We start from the raw sequence: 23,135 nt of genomic DNA, 5'->3' as shown, positions 1-23,135 counted from the left end.
TCCTCCTTGGAATCGTCTTTCTCATGCCTGAATCCCCTCGTTGGTTAGTCAAAGTAGGTCGTGAAGAAGAAGCCCGCTATATTCTTGGTCGACTGCGCGGAGAAAGCGGCGACGAGGCCGAAAAGAGCGAAGCAGAGTTCCAAGACATTCGCAACATCTGTGAACTTGAGCGAAAGACTGCCAAGCAACAAAACTACTTCCACATGTTCTTTGGGATTGGATCTGGAAAACTCCATACCGGTCGCCGGGTCCAGCTCGTGGTCTGGCTACAAATCATGCAAGAGTGGATCGGAATCGCCGGTACGTAGAAGGAAATGCTTGGACAGCATACTGCGCTTCTGTTACCTGAACTCTGCCTTATAACCCAGGTTTTTGCGCTGAATAAGCCCCGCTGATATCCAAATCTGCTCAGGCATTACTGTCTACGGCCCCAGGATATTTGCAATCGCTGGTATAGCACCTCAGGACCAGGTATGTATTTTCAGAGTCCAAGTCTCCCTTTTCGAATTATATCCTTCGCTTCGAGCCATCAATTGGGAAATATTCCCTCTCCGGATATGTTGCAAGGCGCATATTCCCATCAGCATCAGGCAATGCTGACTGGTCCAGCTGTGGGTTACTGGTCTCAATGATATTACCTACATGGTCGGTGGTCTCATACCCACAGCGCACTCCTAACGACACCACTGACAAACATTCCAGCTCTCCACTCTCGTCTGCGTATTCACGCTTGATCGGATTGGCCGCCGTTGGACCCTCTACTGGGGCTCCGTCGGCATGGGGATCTGCACTTTCCTGGTCGGCGGCCTTTCTCGCATCGGACAAAACGCAGCTATTGGGTCCTCCACCAAAACTGGTCCGTACATTACTTCTTGACCCTCCCTCTTTGGTGTTGGAAATCAAATGGTCAGAGATGTTCCGGCAGCAGGAGGTGCTATACGGTTGCCAGATATGTCTTTCAAGTTTGGATTTTGCGTAGAGGAAGCAGTACTAACACCAATGCTTGCTAGGTTCTGGAATCGCAGCTACCTTCTTTGTCTTTCTCTTCACCGCCATTTTCGGCGCGACTTGGTTGACGGTACCGTGGCTCTACCCGGCCGAGATCTTCCCTCTGGAGATCCGCGCGAAGGGTAATGCATGGGGTGTAGTAGGGTGGAGTATTGGTAACGGCTGGCTGGTACGTCTTTGGGTCCCTTTCACCCTCGTCAAGGCTTTCACTCGAAAGGAGGGAGCTTAGGATAATCATCCTGACCTTGGGATCCTTTCTTTACGCCGTGACTAATCGTTCTCTAGGGACTACTTTGTCCGGTCATGTTTGCCGCTATCAACGAGAAGACCCTTTACATCTTCGGCATCTGCAACGCCATCACTATCCCCATGGTCTGGGCCCTGTACCCAGAGACAAACCAAAGGACTCTGGAAGAAATGAACCTCGTCTTTGCCTCTGACTCCATCTGGAACTGGGAAGCAGAGAAAAACTTCGCGCTCTTGAAAGAACAGAACCCGCAGCTGGTGCAGGCGGCGAGGAACAGAACCGTGGTGGATGCGGAGAACCCTAAGAGGGGCGGCAGTCTGGCGTTGGCAGGTTCAAGCGGTGCGGAGCGTAGGCATGGGACTATTGAGACTATTGAATTAAATGAGTTGTGATGAAGTAGGAGAGGGAGCCGGAATGCTTGCTCTAAGTATGAGCCCGGGGTGTGCAAGATGATCACATGGGTGAGATGTTGAGAGTCAGCTCTGGGGGGTTGGAAAGCGGGATTTTGCGAGGTCTCATATCCAGGGAGAACGCGCTTTGCGCACAGGCACTCATTTGGAGGTTTTCTCTATTTCTTTCTTATTCCCTTCCCTTCGGATCTGCTAGTACACCTTCAGGTTTCATACGTGTTGTTCACATATGGGCTCAGCGCGCCGTCGCCGCCGATTCTCAAATATATACAACGAGGTGGTTGGTACATTGGCTTTTCTTTTGTTTGTTTCACATATGTCCATTTATTTAATCTGATGATAATGGAGAATATTCGGCCTTGCAAGTTGGTGATTTGGCGAATTCATTCTTCCCTTTCCTGACCTGGTGAGCTCATAACCTTCATCTTCGGTAGTGTCCAGCCTTGAGCCCGGGCCAGCTGGAAGGGGAAAGTAAGGTTAGTGGGGCCTTGACTATCAAACACCGCCTACTGTCGCTGGTGCTTGATGGGATTACCAGATGTTTGTTCACAGATAGATTGCTCTAATTTAAAAAAAAATCCCAAACTTTTGGCGGCTACGCTCAAGCGAACCCTTCTCGTCCTTGGTCGGCAGTACTAACATCAATCCCAGACGCTAGCGCCATACTGGAAGCCTAGGTACGCCTAGTCTTCTCCCTGGCAGTCCTTTTTGTGGAGATATTTATGATTATGAGTCCAGCTGCGCCATCACGGCCTCGAACACCAGCGAAATATTTTACACACGATCCATCAACCCTTCAACCACTTTCAAGCCCTAGAAACCTTACCATAACAAGGCCCAGTCTTCTCGTCCCTGACTCAAACCAGTCCGGTACCGTTATTGATAACAGACATGCGTCCAAGCGGCAGTGGTGCTAGCCGCTTCAACGACCTTACTGGAGGCCCAGGTATTGCGCGTCAAGAGCAATGCAAAACGAAGTACTGTGACAGTGGTTCTGATCTTCTGCAGTGAATGGTTGGCCGGGAGTGTTTGTAGTCTTTTGAGGCAGGTGGCGAAGGGAGAAGGGGGCATTTTGGGTCAGGGGAAGATTGAAGGTTGAGATTGAGATTGCTGGAGGCCGGCATGAAGGGTCGTCAGATATTTAAAAAATGTTGTAGGAGACCACTTTCCGCATTCTATTGATACTGGGCGGGTGCGTCAAGAGCGCTTTAGCACGGAGGATAGTTACCTCAAGTCTATATTTGATTCGCAAACTCAACTCACGCTATCATTTACCCAGGTTGTTCTGCGCCATTCGTCCTACCAGGTCATTTTTTCCTGGCCTCAACTACCCTTCCAATCCAAAGTCGTCCTTCGTAAGAGCCTCCAACGACGGCCTTTATTGCCATGCTCAACAAAGTTAGTCGTCAAGCTCCCTGTGTCAAAACAGAATTGTAGTGTATATAACTCTCAATGCTCCAACCTGATGCGGTTTCATGACCTCCAGATTTCCCGGAAGCCAAACCCCCGTTCCACTCTGATCGAGCTGGACTGCTTCTGTGACATCTACGAGGATATCGCAGGCGGGATGTTTAGGCGCCATGCGGACAAAGGTTCTAACAAGGTACGCCTCCGCCCCTTGTTCGGCCGTGACGGTGGAATATGATTGTATTTTGTTCAGGACTATTACGGTATTGATTCTGTCAAAGTTTCGATCTAAGAATGTTTGCCTTGCATGCGAGTCTGAGCCACAAGTGAGCAGACTCCAAACGACCTACCATCCAGACAAGCTGTAAGAACAAGTCCATCTCCATTACGCTGGAAACGCCAAAGTCACTCTGTGTGCACTTGTAAAGATCTGAGGATGTCGCCCTAGCCAGGTCGAGGATCTGGTGAGTGTCATGAAAGTCTCCGCGTTTCCAATAAGCGCAGGTAAAGATGTGTGTTCGAACATCAAACGTCATACTGCTTAATTATGCTATGCAGTCTCGCAGCGTCGTAGGGATCGAAATAGCCTCTCACCACAAACTCGCCGAAATCTTTGAGTATTACTAAGGCGTGAAGAAGTTGGTGCGTGTATCTGCCACGAATTAACCGAAAAGGATCATTCACATTCGTAGAGATAGAGAGATTCAGTGGGAATACAACCCCTTGGGTTGCTGTCCAGAGTGGCTAGCATGTGTGGATATATTTGTCACAGATGATTTTATTGCAAAGGTTTAAAGGCAGAAGACAGAAGACAGAGTGAACTCGGAGATGAGGTAAGCGAACCGTACTCTATGCTTCTAGGCAGATGCTGATATTGGGAAGCCTGCTAGCAACGGAGAGGGGGGAGGAAACTTGGTGGACATGGCGGAGAGCCATGGATTTTTTGAAATAAAGAGAGTTTATCGCGTAAGGACAGAAGCCTCTAGAGGTTTCTGTTTCGAGGCATTCGAAAAACCGGACTACGCGCAAAGGTACGAGACCAAACACTTAAACGTCGATGTGGACCAGATTGAGGACAGGATTCTTCGATCATACATGTACTGATCAGCGAGCTGGAAGGAACATATTCCATTCTTCCAGAAAGCTCCTATTTCACCCAGGTATGATTGGCCTGAACTGCTGATCAAAAATAGACCAAAAGGCCACTCCCAAAATTAGCTGAGTACCCCAGTATTTCAACTTCGAAGTCGCAATCCACAAACTCAAAATCGTTCAAGAAGTTGCTGATGCCAGTTATCGTTGTCCCCCACATTCTCCATGTCAATCTCGGATTGGGGTGAAGGATCAATAATGAGTGGCCAGAGCTGGCCTGGATCTCCTCCGTATCCATAGGTCCGTCGTGGTCGAGATTGATTTCCTTGATGACTTCCAACGCTGCTTCTAACAAGCATGCTAGTACATCCTCGCGCTTGAGGGTCCTCGAATACCGGGAGAAGGTGATGACTTGCGACGACTGGGGTACTCTGTATGAGAATGGGTCTGACGGCAACACGCTGCTCGATGTGGAATCAGTCCTGCTTACTTCATTACCAATAGATTGAGCGTACTCTAGAGGCTGCGGAAGTGTCCAATTCGACACAGAAGTGAGGTTTGGGTTAGGAAGAATGATGATATTAGAACCCAAAGCTGCAAGACCAAGAAGATACAGCTGAAACAAGACGAGAATATCTGTTTTCTTGTAGATCCCCATTGCGACGAACTGACGAAGGTGACGCTGTCAGGAAAATCTGCAAGACAGAGAGACACTAGAATAATATGATACATTTCCACCACAAAAATAAGGAGATTATGCGCTCGGCACGCTTAGATGAATCGGTCGGACAGCTCGCGGAACATTTAGCAAGCGCACCACTCGCACACGAAATTTATTGAAGGCTTGAAACTCCACCAAGATGTGGACCCTTGAGGCGGAACAAAAGCGCCAGGACGAGCTGCAAGTTTAAATCGTTTTTTGTTGGAATCAGCCAATAGGAGGCCAGGATTTCTACACACTACTAAGTTCCAAATAGGTGTTGTGACTACGCCTTATGGTGGCAAATAGCCTTAGCGTGGCTTCACACCATAGATAGGTAGTCACCTCCATCCTTACTACATACTTCTTTATAGAACATGACAATGAACAATCATTCTACATTGATATGAGACCATTGAGTGCATACCATTTCCAATAGGTTATGAGCCCGGAATTCCGCTACCGTGGTCTCTACACTGTCAACTAGGAACACCCACCTATTTGATGATTTGGTGTTGTGGGAGTTAAACGAACATTCCCACATTCTTACCATACATTTTTCTATCCACTCTTTCATCCTTTCTTCAACAGGTAGCCATACAAGATGGCTACGCAGGCGTTCAATATGCACGCAGCTGCATTGACTCAGATCTGGAATTTTCCAAAGCTCAAAGGGCAGGAAAACTACCAGCCTTGGTCAAAGAAGATGAAGAGTGCCCTGAAGTACTGCGGCCTATGGGACGTAGTGGAACAAGGATCAGCACTGTTTCCAGACGACCTACCAGAGGAAGTCACTGTCACGGATACACTAGCTGATGGAACCCACCGCACAAGAACTACCGTGCCGGGGCCTACCAACCAGCAGGTTTTGACTTACGATGCCGAGGTGAAGGCCTGGAAGGACCTTAACAACCAAGCATCGGAACTCATCTACTCGATGTGTGAGGACAAACCAGCCGAAGCAATAGAAGACGAGGAGGTAGCCATGATAAGGTGGATCAGACTCCAAACCGACTACACCGACTCCGGATTCGTACTTCGCTTCACGAAGTTGCAGGAACTATGGAACACCACCATGGCCAACAGCAACAACTCGATTGAGACCTACATTGCCAACATACGTACAAAATCCAAGGACCTCAAGCGTATGGGAGCTCCAATCGATGGATGGATCCTTGTTGCCCTGTTGTTGAACAATTTGGACGGAAAGTACAAGGACTTCGTACACCGTCTTGTCACACAACTTGATGACATGCCAGACTTTGACAAAATTGTCACACTTCTTCACGAAGAAGACCGTCTCCTCAAGCGAGACAACAAGGAACAAGCCATGGCCGTTGCCATGAAGAAATACCACAAGGAACAGGAGGACAAGAAGGCCTCCAGAGGTAACAACAATTCAGGACGTGGGGGCAATACTTCAGGACAAGGCCGGGGTGGAAACAACGGTGGAAACAACAACTACAACTCCAATCCCCCGTCAAACAACCCGAATAGTACCTACTACAAGGGATCAGGTGACGCACCTGAGTGTCCAAAGTGCCCACCACTACCAAATGGAAGCAAGAAGAGGCATTGGCCGTATAGCTGCTGGACCCTTCATAACGAAAAGATACCTGATCGATTTCGAAACAACAATAACAACAATAACAGCAATAACAATTCGAACTCCAAGCCCAAAGCGAATGTGGCCAATACAACCAATAGGCCGGACGATTTCGTGGACCAAAACCACACTCACATTTCAGCAATGGCCCACACCATAATCGATGGTGGGGATGCTGTGGGAGACGAAGAGTATTGGGGCTACCCAGCCAACAGCTCAACACCTAAATCAGGTGAAGGGGTGATGAACAAAGAGCTCGAAATTGAGTCTCTCGATCATCTCTTAGTCGAAATGGCTAAATCGCAAGAACCATGGGAGAACGCAGGGAATCAGTTAACACCTCAGCTTGACGCCAGCCCAAAATTGGGTGGTGAGGCAAGCCGGGAGGCTGAAAATATCCTTGACTCTCCACCCAATTCTCCAGAGGACGAAATAATTGACGAATTGTCACACGAATCCTCAACTCACTTTCTCTCCTATGCAGCACATGTGGATAGTCAACCTACTACCACACACGAATGGATGATGGACTCAGGCTGTACTAACCACATGTTCTTCGACAAGGACGAGTTCACCGACTACCAGCCATACCGTGCAGGTGTCATGATAGCCAATGGGACTACCGTTTGGACGCAGGGCCGCGGTACAGTCGAAATGGAATGGCTATTGCAGGATGGATCCAGCAACATCGTGAAAGTCAGTGAAGTCTTACATGTTCCGGACCTCACATGCGGACTGTTTTCGATCAGTCAGGCCACACGAAAAGGATTTGGAATCACCTTCCTTGGTGACGACTGCCATATCCTTCAAGGTAGCAAGCTCATTGGTAGCGCTCCGAAGGTAAACAATACCTACATCCTCAGCATCTCACAGTCTACAGCCAAGGTTTCGGTGCTTATTCAGGAGAACATGAGGGCCTTAACAACAAGCCTGATGTTCAACGAGGAAGCTGTCGAGCTATGGCACCGTCGAATGGGACACCTAAACGAGGCGGACCTTAAGAGACTGGTCAACATGAGCAAGGGCATCACACTGACTCAGAAACCTCGGGTCAGACCAATATGTGAGGCCTGTTCCAAGGCCAAATCCACACGAAAGGTTTCAAGAAGAGTACAACACGAGGTACTCGAAAAACTCGGTAAGATCCACATGGACTTGGGAGGACCTTTCAACGTACCGTCCATCAATGGGGCCAAGTACTACATGCTTCTAACCGACCAAGCGACCCTCCGGACCTGGTGCTTCACGTATAAGCACAAGGACGAGACCTTCAAGTTGTTCCGTGACTGGAAAACTCAGGTGGAAAACGAATCCGGTTGCAAGGTCAAGATAGTCCGTCTGGACAATGGTACCGAATTCATCAATAGTGAGTTCAAAGAACACTTCAAGGACTCCGGAATCATATGGGAGCCTACCGTACCCTACACGCCTGAGCAAAATGGACTTAGCGAGGTACAAAACCGGATTGTCATGAATGGGGTGAGGGCCATGCTTTTTGACTCGAAGTTATCCCGCTATTTGTGGTCAGAACTACTTCATACCAAAGTGTATCAAAAGAATAGGAGTCCCACCACCCGCCTTCAGGGCATGACACCACACGAGGCATGGACAGGCGAACAACCATACCTCGGACACATGAAGATCATCGGCTGCGTTGCCTGGGTACACATACCTAAGGAAAAGCGTAAGAAGCTCGATGAACGTAGCAAGAAGTGCTACCTGATTGGCTACGAAGGTACGAATATCTTTCGGGTGTGGAATCCAGCCACTCGGCAAGTGGAACGATCCTCCCATGTCGATTTTGATGAATCACGAATGATGACCACTGCGGTCTCGGACACCGGCTATTGGCTAGCCGAGGCCACTGGTGACGATGTGGTAGATGTATTTGATGCAGGGGGTGACTCTACAGTGCACCAACACACACCTGAGGCCGTCGTCGACACCGACGCGGGCCCTACCAACATGGACAAAATCAGAAATATCCTTTTCAATGGAAATACCGGAGAAACCGGAGAAGCCGGAGATGTGGGAGATAGTGATGTGGGCCCAGAAGGATCCAACGACGACGACGTTGAAGAGATACCTCGAGGTAGCCCTATCGCTCACCCAGATCCATGTCCCGATGCGACATACAATTCTCGACCAAAACGAACTCCCATGCCTTCCCAGAAAGTTCTCCTGAATGATAAATGGAGTGACACTAAAATGTGGGCCCAGAGGGCCATTGCCCACACCAAGTGTGATAAGACCCTCGAATCGGAACGCCTATACTGTAGGCAAGCCACACTGAGTCATGAGGATCCAGACCATCATGACTTCGATCCCGTCTTCGACCTCGCTGCTGCTGTCCAGCAAATAGCTGACATGAGATGCCAACAGGCCACTGCGGAGATTGACGATTTCGAGCCATTGACCTATGACCAGGCAATGGCTGGCCCCTATGCCAAACAATGGAAGGAGGCCATGGACAAGCAAATGAATTCCTTTGCCACAATGGACACTTGGAAGCTTGTTCCGAGGACGAAGGATATGCCAGTCCTTACTGGTAGGTGGGTCTACAAGATAAAGAAGAAACTTGATGGCTCCATCCTCTACAAAGCACGCTGGGTAGTTCGAGGTTTTGAACAGATCTACGGCGTCAATTACGACCAAACCTTCGCCTCAGTTGTCAAGTCCATGTCATTCAAGGTACTGTTTGCAATCATGGCACACTACGACCTGGACTGTGAGCAAATGGACGTCATTACCGCATTCCTCAATGCACTGCTGAAGGAAACCATCTATGTGGAACAGCCCAAAGGGTATGAGAAGAAAGGCAACAAAGTATGTCTGCTGCTTAGAGCACTATATGGCCTAAAGCAGTCGCCACGAGAATGGTACTTCACCCTACGGGACTTCCTTGTATCCAAAGGATTCAAACCAACCGAATCCGATCACTCACTCTTTGTTAATGAGAAAACACGACTCATCGTTAGCGTGTATGTGGATGATATTCAGATTTATGGTCCAAAAGGATCAAAACTGATATCGGAACTCAAACGAGACCTGCACAAACGGTTCGCCATGACCGATCTCGGGCCATGCTCATATTATTTGGGTATGGAAATCCAGAGAAATCGGAGGGAGAGAACCGTTCGAATCACGCAAACGACGTACCTAAGGAAGGTACTGTCACGATTCAACATGACTAACTGTGCACCTGCCCCTACACCAATGGTAGTGGGCACTCAACTACAAGAGGAACTGGTCGACAAGGCCAAACCAGAAGTTATTCAGGAGTACCAATCAATGGTGGGATCGATCATGTACCCCATGATTCAGACTCGTCCGGATATCTGTTTTGCCGTCACAATTCTTTCTCGATACAATCACAACCCCAATTCGAAACACATTGCAGCCGTCAAACGAGTCATCCGTTACCTAAAGGGAACACTAACTCATGGCATCACGTATGGGACGGCTGATGCATTGGAAGGCTACACGGATGCTGATTGGGCCTCGGACCAAGAGACCCGTCGATCCCTTGGAGCCTATGTGTTCTTACTCTACGGTGGGGCAGTCAGTTGGACGTCTAAACGACAACAGTCCATTGCACTGTCATCTTGTGAGGCTGAGTATATGGCTCAGACTCAGGCAGCAAAGGAAGCTGTTTGGTTGACCAGACTCCTAAGCGAATTAGATATTGGCTTCGGATTACCTGGCAGACCAGTACTAATCAAAGCAGACAACCAGGGGGCCATAGCATTGACAAAGGACCCTCGCTTTCACTCACGCACGAAGCACATTGATATCCAATGGCATTTCGTGCGGGACCAAGTGGAAACGGGGGCAGTCACATTCGAATGGGTTCCCACAAATGAAATGGCTGCGGACGGGCTTACCAAGGCCCTTACTAATGACAAGTTTGCCACATTCATAAACCAAATTGGACTCAAGAAGAGTGGATAGGGAGCAGCCCAAATTCGGACTGTGTGGGAGTGTTGGAACTAATAGTGTTTCCAGCCCACCATTTGGACTGTGTGGGAGTGTTGGAATCAGCCAATAGGAGGCCAGGATTTCTACACACTACTAAGTTCCAAATAGGTGTTGTGACTACGCCTTATGGTGGCAAATAGCCTTAGCGTGGCTTCACACCATAGATAGGTAGTCACCTCCATCCTTACTACATACTTCTTTATAGAACATGACAATGAACAATCATTCTACATTGATATGAGACCATTGAGTGCATACCATTTCCAATTTTTTAACAGGACGAAAGAAGGCATTTTTCGAAGAATGAGAAGGATCGATCACTGTTCACGAGCAGTTCTATCAAGGTTAATTGAACCACAATGTTTAGCGCCACGAAAAAGTAGACATGGTGCTTCAGCCAGATCAAAAGACGCGTCGCGGAGCTGGAAGTAAGCTTGACCAGAAACTGATTGGGTGGAATATTGAACTCGCGCCCTAAAGACCCGCGGTATTTTCCCTGACAGTTTCTTCCAGACCAGTGAATCCCGGTCGGCCGAATGCCTTCAAGAGCGCAGCTCCTCTCGAGTTATCCAACTTGCTTAAATCTTCGCGGCTCATCCTCAACGTCCGTCGGAAAGTTCTTGTCAGGGTGGATTTTACGCAAAACCGCCAAAACGTCATTCCAATTATAAGGGTGTGCAAAGGCCAGTATCCGCTCATTTTCCACTTCTGGATCTAGAAGTGCAGCAACATGCAGTCGTGCTGTATCTTTAACATTGACCACTACGAAGTTCAGCTTAGCAAGTCCGCTTTGAAGTACAAATCGAGTTGTGGAGCAGTTTTGGGGGTCAGTCCACTCCTGCAACGTGTCTTAAGACTCCAATAACGGTATGAATAAGAAGGCCAAGGGCTGGGAAACGTCTTACTCCACTGGGGAGGGACGTCCTTGACGGCGTTAAGGTTTCTATTGTACACACTCCTGACCCACCCTCCTGACGACGCGGGTCGCTTGTCACTAAGGATCTCTCCCATGTTGGTGTTTGGCAACACTGCGTTCAGAACGAAGCCTGGTTCATGCTCTTTCACAAACTTCCACATTTCCTGCTCAGCTTGCGTCTTACTCGCGCCGTATGGACTCCATGCTCCTTTTGCTTCAAACGGAGGAGGTTCCCAAGCTGCCTTGACGTCCTCGTTGTTCCAATTTTCTGTGCTGATTGTGATCTCAACATTGGGTCTGGGCGCGGTGATGGCAGTTGAAGAAGAGGTGTAGACGAAGCGTTTGACCGAGGTCTGTTTGGCAGCAGAGGTAGCTGCGTTCACGGCTCCATTCACTACAGTCGGTATGACCTTGTTGGGGTCAGAGTCGAAAGTGAGGACGGAGGCTACGTGAGCCACACCGGAGACGCCTAAACATGGGTCAAGTCAGTGATTTCATTGCCCACCGAGTCCGAGTGCCAGAAGCGTACCTTTACATGCTTCATCAAAGGCACCACTTTCTGCCATGTCTTTTACTACCACAGCTTCAAATTTGCCCTCGCCGTACCTCTTGTCAAACATCTCGGTAATCCAGGCGGTTTTGGTCGTGTCTCTGCTTGTACCCCGCACCCGGTAGCCAGCTTGAATGAGCTGGTCGGCAACATGGCTTCCAATGAAGCCGTTAGCGCCGGTAACGAGCACTGTGGATCCGGGAGGGATAGCTGGAGTTGAAGTTGGGAGACATGACAGACCGTCGGTTAGAGGTTCTTAGGGCTAGGGCTGGAATAATCGAAGATGATAAGGGAACAGCATACAGGCAGGTATGCTCCTGTTTATGTATATGAGATGGCTCAGAGAGCAAGGCCATGACTTCATCCGATCCCGGTACCAACCTTTTACAAATACCCTCGTCACAAATATTAGCAATCAAACGACGTGGTTACCGTATTCGACAAACTAATAAGAAATTTATCACCTTCCGATCCATCTAGGACATTCCTACTCGAAACAGCAAAGATCTCGATATGTTTCCATACGAAGTCTCACATCATATGAGATATACCACTGGCTACGGCATAGCTGTTCTTTGCATGTAACATCTTTACGGCTAGGCATGCGGATTTGTCATATGATACGTAACGTCAGATCAGACCTCCCTTGTCATTTGACAGTCATATGTGACCAAACGACCGCACTAAAAAATATCTACCACTATATTTACTACAACCTGATTGGTTAATTAAGCTCCTAGGCAAGTATCGGACGGTTTTAATTCGTTGAAATAGCTATCGTCCGATCTTTGCCATTATTCTAAGGGAGTCCCTTATTCAAGTTCGACTCTTATTTGATATATAATTTCTATAGACCCTTTAACCTTCTAATACTTCTTCTTCTATTCGATATTAGTTATCGTAATAATATTATTAATTTAATTAATATAACGCTTCTTCTTCTCGCTATTTTTCTTCTATTAATCGATAAACGATATAAAACTATTATAAACGAGCGTGTTTTATAGAGATATTATTTATTTAACTATATTTAATAATATAGTCTCTATTACTATATAATTATATAGAAATAAAAGTAATAAAATAAAGATCGAGTACTTTACGAGAAAATATAAGAGTATTTAATATTTAATTAAATCTTATATCGATTAAGATTTAATCTAATTAGACTAGCGTATTATAATTTATATATTATATTAAAGAAATATTAATTTATAATTATTAAATAAATATTATAGAGATTAAATATTAATTATTATATATTACTATTTATAATAAAATATAAAACTCGTTCTTAATATAAGTATTTACTACTTATCTTATTATATATTAAAAGATTTAAATAAGATATTCGAAAAGAATTAATCTCTTTTTCTAACTCTTAGAGCTATAGAATTCGTTAATTAAAATATAATAATATATTTAAATAATATTCGATATACTTACTAGTCGAAAAGATATAATATAATATAGAATATTAATCTATTATATTATACTCTAATATAATATAAATTATTAAGATTTATATAATTTTATATCTAATATAATATAGAATCTTAATGAAATATACTACGATATAGTATATCTATAATATTATACTATAATATAATATATATATAAAATATTTTAATTAAGATTTCTATATTTAGAAGTAGCTATTCTAATTATTATTCTAATTAATAATTACGTTAAATTAATAAGATATAGAATTAAATATAATTATATTTTATTACTCTATATATATAAAAGAAAGCGAGCTATATCTACTAGTAATAAGAAAAGTATATCTTTCTCTAATATTAGTTATATAAAATTTATCGATACTTCGTAATTAAAGTTATCGACGATAATTTTATATATCTATTATATATTTTTAATATTACTATCTAATATAAAATTATATATATTATAATTATAGCCTTTTTATTAAATTATCGATTTAGAAAAGTTAATATATTTTTTAATATTCTCTTAAAAGTATTATAGCTTAATATAATAAGCTATATTTTTTTAAGCTATCTTCTCGCGATATATAAAAAAAAGATTAGATATAGAAAGTATATAAAAGTATATTTAATAATTCTAGAATAAATTAATAATATCTATAATAATAATTAGAATTAAGAATTAGATATATTTAAATAAGAGATAGCTTTACGTTACTCGTATAATAGCGATAGTAATAATTAAGATTAAAATATCGATTTAAATAGCGTAACTTTTATAGTAAACTTTTTATTATTATATATTAGATTAATTATATATAAATAAAGATTTATAATTTTATCTTCTAGACGTAATCGCGTTTAATATTTTAAGATTTTTATAATAACTCGATATTTATTAATTAGCGTATTAATATTATTATATTTAAACTATAATAGCGCTTATTATTAAATTCTATATTACGCTCTTAAGTAATTTAAAAAATAAAATCTACTTAATTATTAGCGTATATAATAAAATTATTCTTAATATTTATATCTTATTTAGCTTCGATATTTTTTATTTCCTTCTAATTCGAGCTCTTATCTTTATTTATATATATAATAATTTACGTAATAAATAAAACTTTAAATTTCTTCGTAATTACGCTCGCGTGCTTTTTTTATATAATATTATTAAAATATAAATCTATTAAAACGATAATTAGAACTAAAAACTACTTATTATTTATTTATTATATCTTATTTAATTTATTTAAGAGCTTACTCTTATTATAATAATAATATACGAGTAAAGGCCTATGAATTAAATTCATAACCATTTTTTTTGATTAGGGCTGTCGAGTAAATTTTAGTAAGCGATCTTTAGTGAGCAATATCTGAATTCCTTGCTTTTAAATATCTATAAGACTAAATTTAATAATTCTTTTTTTATCTGAAAGCCCACATTTTATTCTATAATTTAAAAAAAAATCTCAAAATTTTAATAGAAAACAAAAAAGTTATTCTAAAATTAAATAATGTGTACCTGATTAGGATTTAGGGCTGTCCGACTGTCGAGCGAACTTTGATGAGCGATATTTGAATTCCTTGCGCTTTAATAATTATAAGACTAAATTTAGAAATTCTTTTTTTATCTAAAAGCCCACATTTCGTTCTATAATTTAAAAAAAAAACCTCAAAATTTTAATAGAAAACAAAAAAGTTATTTTATGTGTCAACAACGTACATCTAATTTTTGATGAGGAGGCGTAAGAGGGCGAGATTTTGATGATTGCGGACGCTAATTTATTTACCCGCGGTGTCTAACCAAAAAGCGTAGACCTATCGAATTGATGATTGGCTGCACATACAAATTCAAGGTTTTCAAGCTTAGCCCTATCTTATTCTGTTATATATACTAATTAATATACTTAACTTTATACTTTTTAAAAATTATAATATAATTAATAATTAAGATATTAATTTTCTTTACTTTCTTAATTAATTTCTTCTTAAATATAAATATATTTATTTACTATTATAATCTCTTAATATTTTTATTTTAATTAAGTTTATCTTTTATTTTTTATTTTAATTAAGAGTCTAATTATTACTTAATTAACTTATATTAAATTTTTTTAATATCGCTATAATTATTAATAATATTTAATACTTATTATAATAAATTATTAAATTTAATCTCTTCTACTTTAATTACTATAAAAAAATAAATTAATAGATATATATAAAAGAATTAAAGAGCTTATATAAATATCTATAAATATTAAGCTATTCTTAATTTTAATTAAAACTCGTTTTATTAAAAAATACGTTAATTCTAATAAGTATCGATATTAGAAATAAAGAGAATATATATTATACGCTATTTTAAATATATTATTATAAAGTTTAATTTAAAAATAATTATTTTTATAAAAGTAATAAGATTTAAAGATAAGAAAATAAAAATAAAATATACGAAGATTTTAATAAGTTATAATAATTTAGTGTTAGCTAAATTAGATAAAGATAATTACTTATTAGCTTACTCTTTTAAATCTTTTATCTTTTAATCTATATAAATTATAATAATAATTATAATTATTATAGAAGTAGTTAAGATTATATTAGATAATAGCTCTTAATAAATATAATTCGTTTAAATTTAAATCTTTAAAATTAAAAAGAAAGTATTTTATTAATATTTAATTTAAGCTAGATAATATAAAGTAATTTAAAAATTTAATATACGCGATAAATATTTAAGCTTTTCTTTCTCTCTTCTTTCTCTCTAAGACTTTCTTTTTTATATTAACTCTTTTTATTATTAAATTATCTTTTTTATATATTAGACTTCTATTTAAATAATTTAATATTATTATAATATTATTAAAAGTATAATATAGTCGTTAAGTTATAAATTTATCTTTTATCTTTTAATAACTTTAAGTTAATATATAAATAAATCGCGCGAAGAGCTTAATTTATATACGCTTAATTTATTATTAATAACTCTTTAAAAAAGCTAATACTATTTTAAAGTATTAGATATAGCGTTAAAATAAAGATAAATTAGATATTATCGCCGCTTTAATTACTATTATCGCTACTTTAATAAATATTATCTTTATTTTAATAGATATCGCTTTTATTTTAATAGTATTAAAGTATTAATAGAAATTAGATTATATATTCTTTTAATTATTATTATATTTATTATATATAATTAACGCGAGCTATAGCTTAAGCTTTACGCGAGATTTATTATTATTAAAAATTAATTAATCTTATAATCTCGAAGCTTCTCTTTTAATATTTAATTTATTAAATTATATTTAATTAAAATCTATTAAAGCGCTATTATATTTAAAGATTCGCTTTTAAAGTATTATATAAGATAATAGAAATCTTTCTAATTTATTAATTTAAGAGTAAATCTTTTATTATTACGCTTTATAATTAATTCTAATAATTTCTATTTAAATAGATATTTATTTTTATATAATATATAAAAAGCGAGTTATATTATAAAAAAAGAATCTAAATCTTATAATTATCTTAGCTAAATTATTTAAATTAAAAATAAAAATATATTTATTTTTATATAATTTAATTATTAAACTAGTTAATTATTATATATATAATTATAAAATATAATTATATATTATTAATTATCTTAGTAATTATAAAAAATATAAAAGAAATAAAATTATATAATTAAGTATTTATAAACTTTTCTCTTCTAAATATTTATTTTAATTTAAAGTTTAATTATTATTTAATTAAAAAAAAGATAAGATATAGAAAATATATAAAAGTATATTTAATAATTCTAGAACGAATTAATAATATCTATAATAATAATTAAAATAAAAAATTAAATATATTCGAATAAGAGATAGTTTTATATTATTTATATAATAGTAAGAGTAATAATTAAAATTAAAATATTAATTTAGATAGCGTAGCTTTTATAATAAACTTTTTATTACTATATATTAAATTAATTATATATTAATAAAGATTTATAATTTTATCTTCTAAGTGTAATTATATTTAATATTTTAAGATTTTTATAATAGCTTAATACTTATTAGCTAACGCGTTAATACTATTATATTTAAACTATAATAGAACTTATTATTAAATTCTATATTACGCTTTTAAATAGTTTAAAAAATAAAATCTATTTAATTATTAGCGCGTATAATAAGATTATTCTTAATATTTATATTTTATTTAATTTTAATATTATCTATATTCTTATAATCTAAACTTTTATCTTTATTTATATATATAATAATTTATATAAAAAGCGAAACTTTAAACTTTCTCTAAATTACGCTTATATATTCTTTTTATATAATATTATTAAAATATAAATTTATTAAAATAATAACTAAAATTAGAAATTATTTATTACTTATTTATTATATTTTATCTAATTTATTTAAGAGTTTATTTTTATTTTAATTATAATATATTAATATATCTAGCTTTATATTTATTATAAATTATAATATAATTAATAATTAAAATATTAACTTTCTTTACTTTTTTAATTAATTTCTTTTTAAATATAAATATATTTATTCGTTATCGCGATTTTTTAATATTTTTATTTTTATTAAATTTATTCTTCGCTTTTTATTTTAATTAAAAACTTAATTATTACTTAATTAATCTATATTAAAACTCTTTAATATTATTATTATTATTAATATTTAATACTTATTATAATAAATTATTAGATTTAATATTTTTTATTTTAATTATTATAAAAAGATAAGTTAATAAATATATATAAAGAAATTAAAAAGCTTATATAAATATTTATAGATATTAAACTATACTTAATTTTAATTAATACTTATTTTATTAAAAAATATATTAATTCTAATAAATATCGAAGTTAGAAATAAAAAGAATATATATTATATACTATTTTAATTATAGAGTTTAAATTAAAAAATAATTATTTATATATAAAAAATAAAATAAAAATAAAATACGCGAAAATTTTAATAAGTTATAATAATTTTATTTTAATTAAGTTAAATAAAGATAATTATTTATTAACTCGCTCTTTTAAATATTTTATCTTTTAATCTATACGAGTTATAATAATAATTATAAATATTATAAAAGTAAGTAAAATTATATTAAATAATAGCGTTTAATAAATATAATTCGCTTAAATTTAAATCTTTAAAATTAAAAAGAAAATATATTATTTATTAATATTTAAATTAAGTTAAATAATTTAAAATAATTTAAATATTTAATATACGCGATAGATATCTAAACTTTCTCTCTTCTCTAAAACTTTTTTTTTATATTAATCCTTCTTATTATAAGATTATCTTCTTTATATATTAAACTTCTATTTAAATAACTTAATATTATTATAATAATACTTAAAGTATAATATAAATATTAAATTATATATTTATTTTTTATTTATTAATAACTTTAAGCTAATATATAGATAGACCGCGCGAAGAGCTTAACTTATATATATTTAATTTATTATTAATAGCTCTTCGAAAAAGCTAATATTATTTTAAACTACGCGTAGTAATAATTTATTTAAAAGAGTTATAGTTATAGTAAAGCGTTTATTAGATATCGTTACTATTTTAATAGATATCGCCATTACTTTAATAGATATCGCTTTTACTTTAATAATATTAAAGTATTAATAAAAACTAGATAGTATAATTTTTTAATTATTATTATTCTTATTATATATAACTAATATAAGTTATAACTTAAACTTTATATAAGATTTATCGCTATTAAATTTTAATTAATTTTATAATTTTAAAGCTTTTCTTTTAGCGTATAGTTTATAAGATTTTATATTATATATATATTATATTATTTAACTATTATCTTTAAAGATTTACTTTTAAAAGATATTTTTATATTTTTATAATAAATAAGATATTAAATAGAATAATTAATAGAATTTAATCTCTTATTTATTAGCTAATAATAAGTCTTATAACTTAAATATTTAATTATATTTAAAGTTATAATTATAATTATCTTTATAATTATAATTAATATAAATTAAAACTTTCTATTAATATATAATTTTTTTTAAAAGATTTATATAAGTATAATTAAAGATTAATATTCTTCTTTTAAGCGTTAAACGCTTAATAAGAAGTATTAGAAGATTTATATCTAAATATTTAATAATTATATATAGAATTTACTTATTTTAAATTCTAGATATAAATATTTTTATTCTTAAATAAAATAAAAAAGCTATAGATTTAAAATCGAATATTATTAAAAATTATCTACTATTTTCTATTATATTTTAACTATTTATAATTATTAATATACTTGCTAATAAAAAAGATATACTATTATTATACGAATTTAATCGCGATATTAATAATAACTATAAAAATTAAAATTATTAAATATAAGAATATTCGCTAATAAAAAAGATATATTATTATTATATAAATTTAGTTATAATATTAATAGTAATTATTAAAATTAAAGCTATTAAATATAAGAATACTTATTAATAAAAAAGATATATTATTAATATATAAATTTAATCGCGATATTAATAGTAATTATAAAAACTAAAGCTATTAAATATAGAAATATCTATTAATAAGAAAGATATATTATTACTATATAAATTTAATCGCGATACTAGTAGTAACTATAGAAACTAAAGCTATTAAATATAAGAATACTTATTAATAAAAAAGGCGTATTATTATTATATAAATTTAGTTATAATACTAATAATAACTATAGAAACTAAAGCTATTAAATATAGAAATACTTATTAATAAGAAAGATATACTATTACTATGCGAATTTAATCGCGATATTAATAGTAACTATAGAAATTAAAGCTATTAAATATAGAAATTCTCGCTAATAAGAAAGATATACTATTACTATATAAATTTAATCGTAATATTAATAGTAACTTTAAGAATTAAAGCTATCGAATATAGAAATATAATCTTTAATTTAATATAGATTCTAGAATAAGAAATCTCTTTTATTAAAATAATAGCATTTTTATAAATATATATCTATATTTAAATTAATTTAAAAAGTTTTATTTTATAAATATAAAATTTATAAAGTTATTAGATTAAGTATAATAGTTAAATATTATTAATTAAGTATAATAAATAGAATAATAATTAAAATATCTTATTCTTAACTTAGAATAGTTTTTCTTTTATTTATTATATATTTTCTTTTTATAAAAATTATATTTAAACTTTAATAATACTATATTATTATTTATAAATTTATATCTTATTATAATTATTTAAAAAGTTATATATCTTTTAATTATAAAGTAATTCTTTTTATATAAAATATATATAATTAAGCCGCTAGATATTAATTAATAATTTTCTTTATTTATAATTATTAAAAAATAAATTATATTATTAAAATTACTCGCTAATTTTATTTTTATAATTTTTTAAAATACGACTAATATAGAAATTTAAATTCGAAGCGAATTAATTAAATTTAGAGTTATATAAATTAAGATCTTCTTTATTATTTAAATAAATATAATTTAAAAAATAATTAAATTTATTAATTTTTATAATTCGCGAATTTTCTTTAATATATAAACTTTAAAGTCTAATTAGTAATAATATAATTAATATATATAATTAATTTATTATTTAATTTAAATATATATAATTAATATAATTATATACTTTTCTTATTTATAATTATACTTCTTAAACTTTATATATAATCTTCTAATTTTTATTTTCGCGAAATTTTATTTTTACTTCGCTTTAATAATTTAAATAAATCTAAATTAGTAATTAATAAATTATTAAAAATTTTCTAAACTTTCGCGATTATCGAGTTAATAATCTTAATAAATAATAATACTATATATTAATAAATTATAATTAATATTATAATTAATATTATAATTAATTACTATATTAAGAGTAATATTATTATTAAATATATATTTACTTTATAAAAATAATATTATTAATTTAATTTAATTATAGAATATAAAGAAAATAATTTTATTTTCTTTATATATAAATAATATTATAATAAATAAGTATATTATAATATAAATATTATAATAATAGAAAGAATTTTTAAGAAAAAAGAGAATAGATTAAAAAAGAATAATATTAAATATTTATTATCGAGCTAATTAATATTATATAATTAAAATCTTATTAAAATAAAATATTATTTAAAGATAGATTAAATTTAAATATTAATTAAAAAGCTAATTAGAAAAAGAGATTAACTTTTTTTTTATTAATATATATCGCAGAGCTATATATAAGCGCTTCTTTTTATATTTTAAATATACTTTAAATATTTATAGCTATATATATATACTCTCTTTTATATTTTATATATTTCGATATTTTTTATATACGTAATATATCTATTAAAGATAATTTTATTAATTTATTATTTTTAGATATTAAATTATTTATAACTTATAATTTATTTTTTTATTTTTTTCTCTTCTTCTATTATAAAGATAAGAGAAGATATTATTTCTTTTTTATCTTTATCTATAATAAATTTATTATTATTTTTATAAGATTAAAAATATTAATTTAAAAATAAGATCTTTTAATTAAAAGTAAAGAATATAATACTTTAATAATTTAACGCTTAAATAAAAGATATTATAATATTACTTAAATAAGAGAAAGATATATTAATAAGAAAGATTTTAAAATTTAAAAATAATTTTAATATAATAAAAGATTTAATAATTATATATAGAAGATTTAAATAATAATTAATTTAATTAATTAAATTATTAGAGTATTTAAGTTAGATTTTAATTCTATATTAATATTTAATAAAATTAATTTAATAATTTTAAAATATTAATATACGCTCTTATTAATATAATTAATAATTAAAATATTAATTAAAAAGATATAATTTTTAATTTTAATATTTAGAATAATATAGCGATAAATAAGTAATATTAAAATAAATTAAATATATATTATATTAAGTAGAAAAGCGTTAATAGCTAGATTAATCAGAGTTTTAAATTAATTAAATTAAATATTAATTCTATATTAGCGTTATTATATATTTTTAAATATATAATTATTAATTATAATATTAATTAGAAAGAATTAATCTCTAATTTAAAATATTAAAAATAATATAATAATATATTATTAATATAATATAAATTTCTATTATAATAAAAAGATAGAATTTATATATTAAATATTAATCTTATTTTATTTCTAATATTTTATTTATTTATATATCTCTTTTAATTTCTTTTTAAATATTTTAATTTTAAGATATTATCTAGATCTCTATTTAGCGTAAACTTAACTTTTTTAATTAATAATATTTAATATAAAATATTAATAAATATATTTTAATATAAAGATAATAATAAACTTTACTTTCTTTTTAATATTAATAATAAAAAATAATAGATATAATAATAAATAAAGATAATATAAATTATATAGAATTAATTTAAATCTAATAGCAATTATTAATCTATTTATTAAGATTTAAAAATTAAGAAATCTTAAAAGTAAATATAATTTAATAAATATATACTTATCGATTTCGAAGAATTATATATTATTTATTATTATTATAATAAGATTCTAATTTATTTATTTATAAATTATAAAATAAATAATATAATAATATATATTAAGTTTAAAAGATATATTAAAAAATCTAATTTAAGTAATTTATAATAAATAAATCTAATTAATAATTATAGAAATTAGATATATTTCTAA

General features: G+C 32.7%; 3 protein-coding genes across 3 annotated transcripts; 1 reads left to right on the top strand and 2 right to left on the bottom strand.

The window, feature by feature from the left end:
* Positions 1 to 23: 23 nt before the first annotated feature.
* Positions 24 to 1,647, top strand: HO133_006150 (uncharacterized protein; the record flags this gene model as incomplete). The annotated part of the gene is made up of 6 exons (XM_037297051.1): positions 24 to 300; positions 413 to 471; positions 610 to 645; positions 703 to 856; positions 1,011 to 1,177; positions 1,294 to 1,647. The coding sequence occupies 6 exons, from the start codon at positions 24 to 26 to the stop codon at positions 1,645 to 1,647; spliced, it is 1,047 nt and encodes a 348-aa protein (XP_037147625.1).
* A 2,608-nt stretch (positions 1,648 to 4,255) lies between these two features.
* On the bottom strand, positions 4,256 to 4,822 carry HO133_006149 (uncharacterized protein; the record flags this gene model as incomplete). The annotated part of the gene is made up of 2 exons (XM_037297050.1): positions 4,256 to 4,625; positions 4,680 to 4,822. 2 exons carry the CDS (start codon positions 4,820 to 4,822, stop codon positions 4,256 to 4,258), a joined length of 513 nt encoding a protein of 170 aa, XP_037147624.1.
* A 6,191-nt stretch (positions 4,823 to 11,013) lies between these two features.
* Positions 11,014 to 12,502, bottom strand: HO133_006148 (uncharacterized protein; the record flags this gene model as incomplete). The annotated part of the gene is made up of 4 exons (XM_037297049.1): positions 11,014 to 11,210; positions 11,354 to 11,833; positions 11,894 to 12,069; positions 12,450 to 12,502. The coding sequence occupies 4 exons, from the start codon at positions 12,500 to 12,502 to the stop codon at positions 11,014 to 11,016; spliced, it is 906 nt and encodes a 301-aa protein (XP_037147623.1).
* Positions 12,503 to 23,135: the final 10,633 nt, after the last annotated feature.

The sequence above is a fragment of the Letharia lupina genome, assembly GCF_014066315.1.
Source record: "Letharia lupina isolate WasteWater1 chromosome Unknown contig_23, whole genome shotgun sequence".
NCBI classification, from domain to species: Eukaryota; Fungi; Ascomycota; class Lecanoromycetes; order Lecanorales; family Parmeliaceae; genus Letharia; species Letharia lupina.
This window is presented reverse-complemented; position numbering and strand designations above follow the sequence as displayed.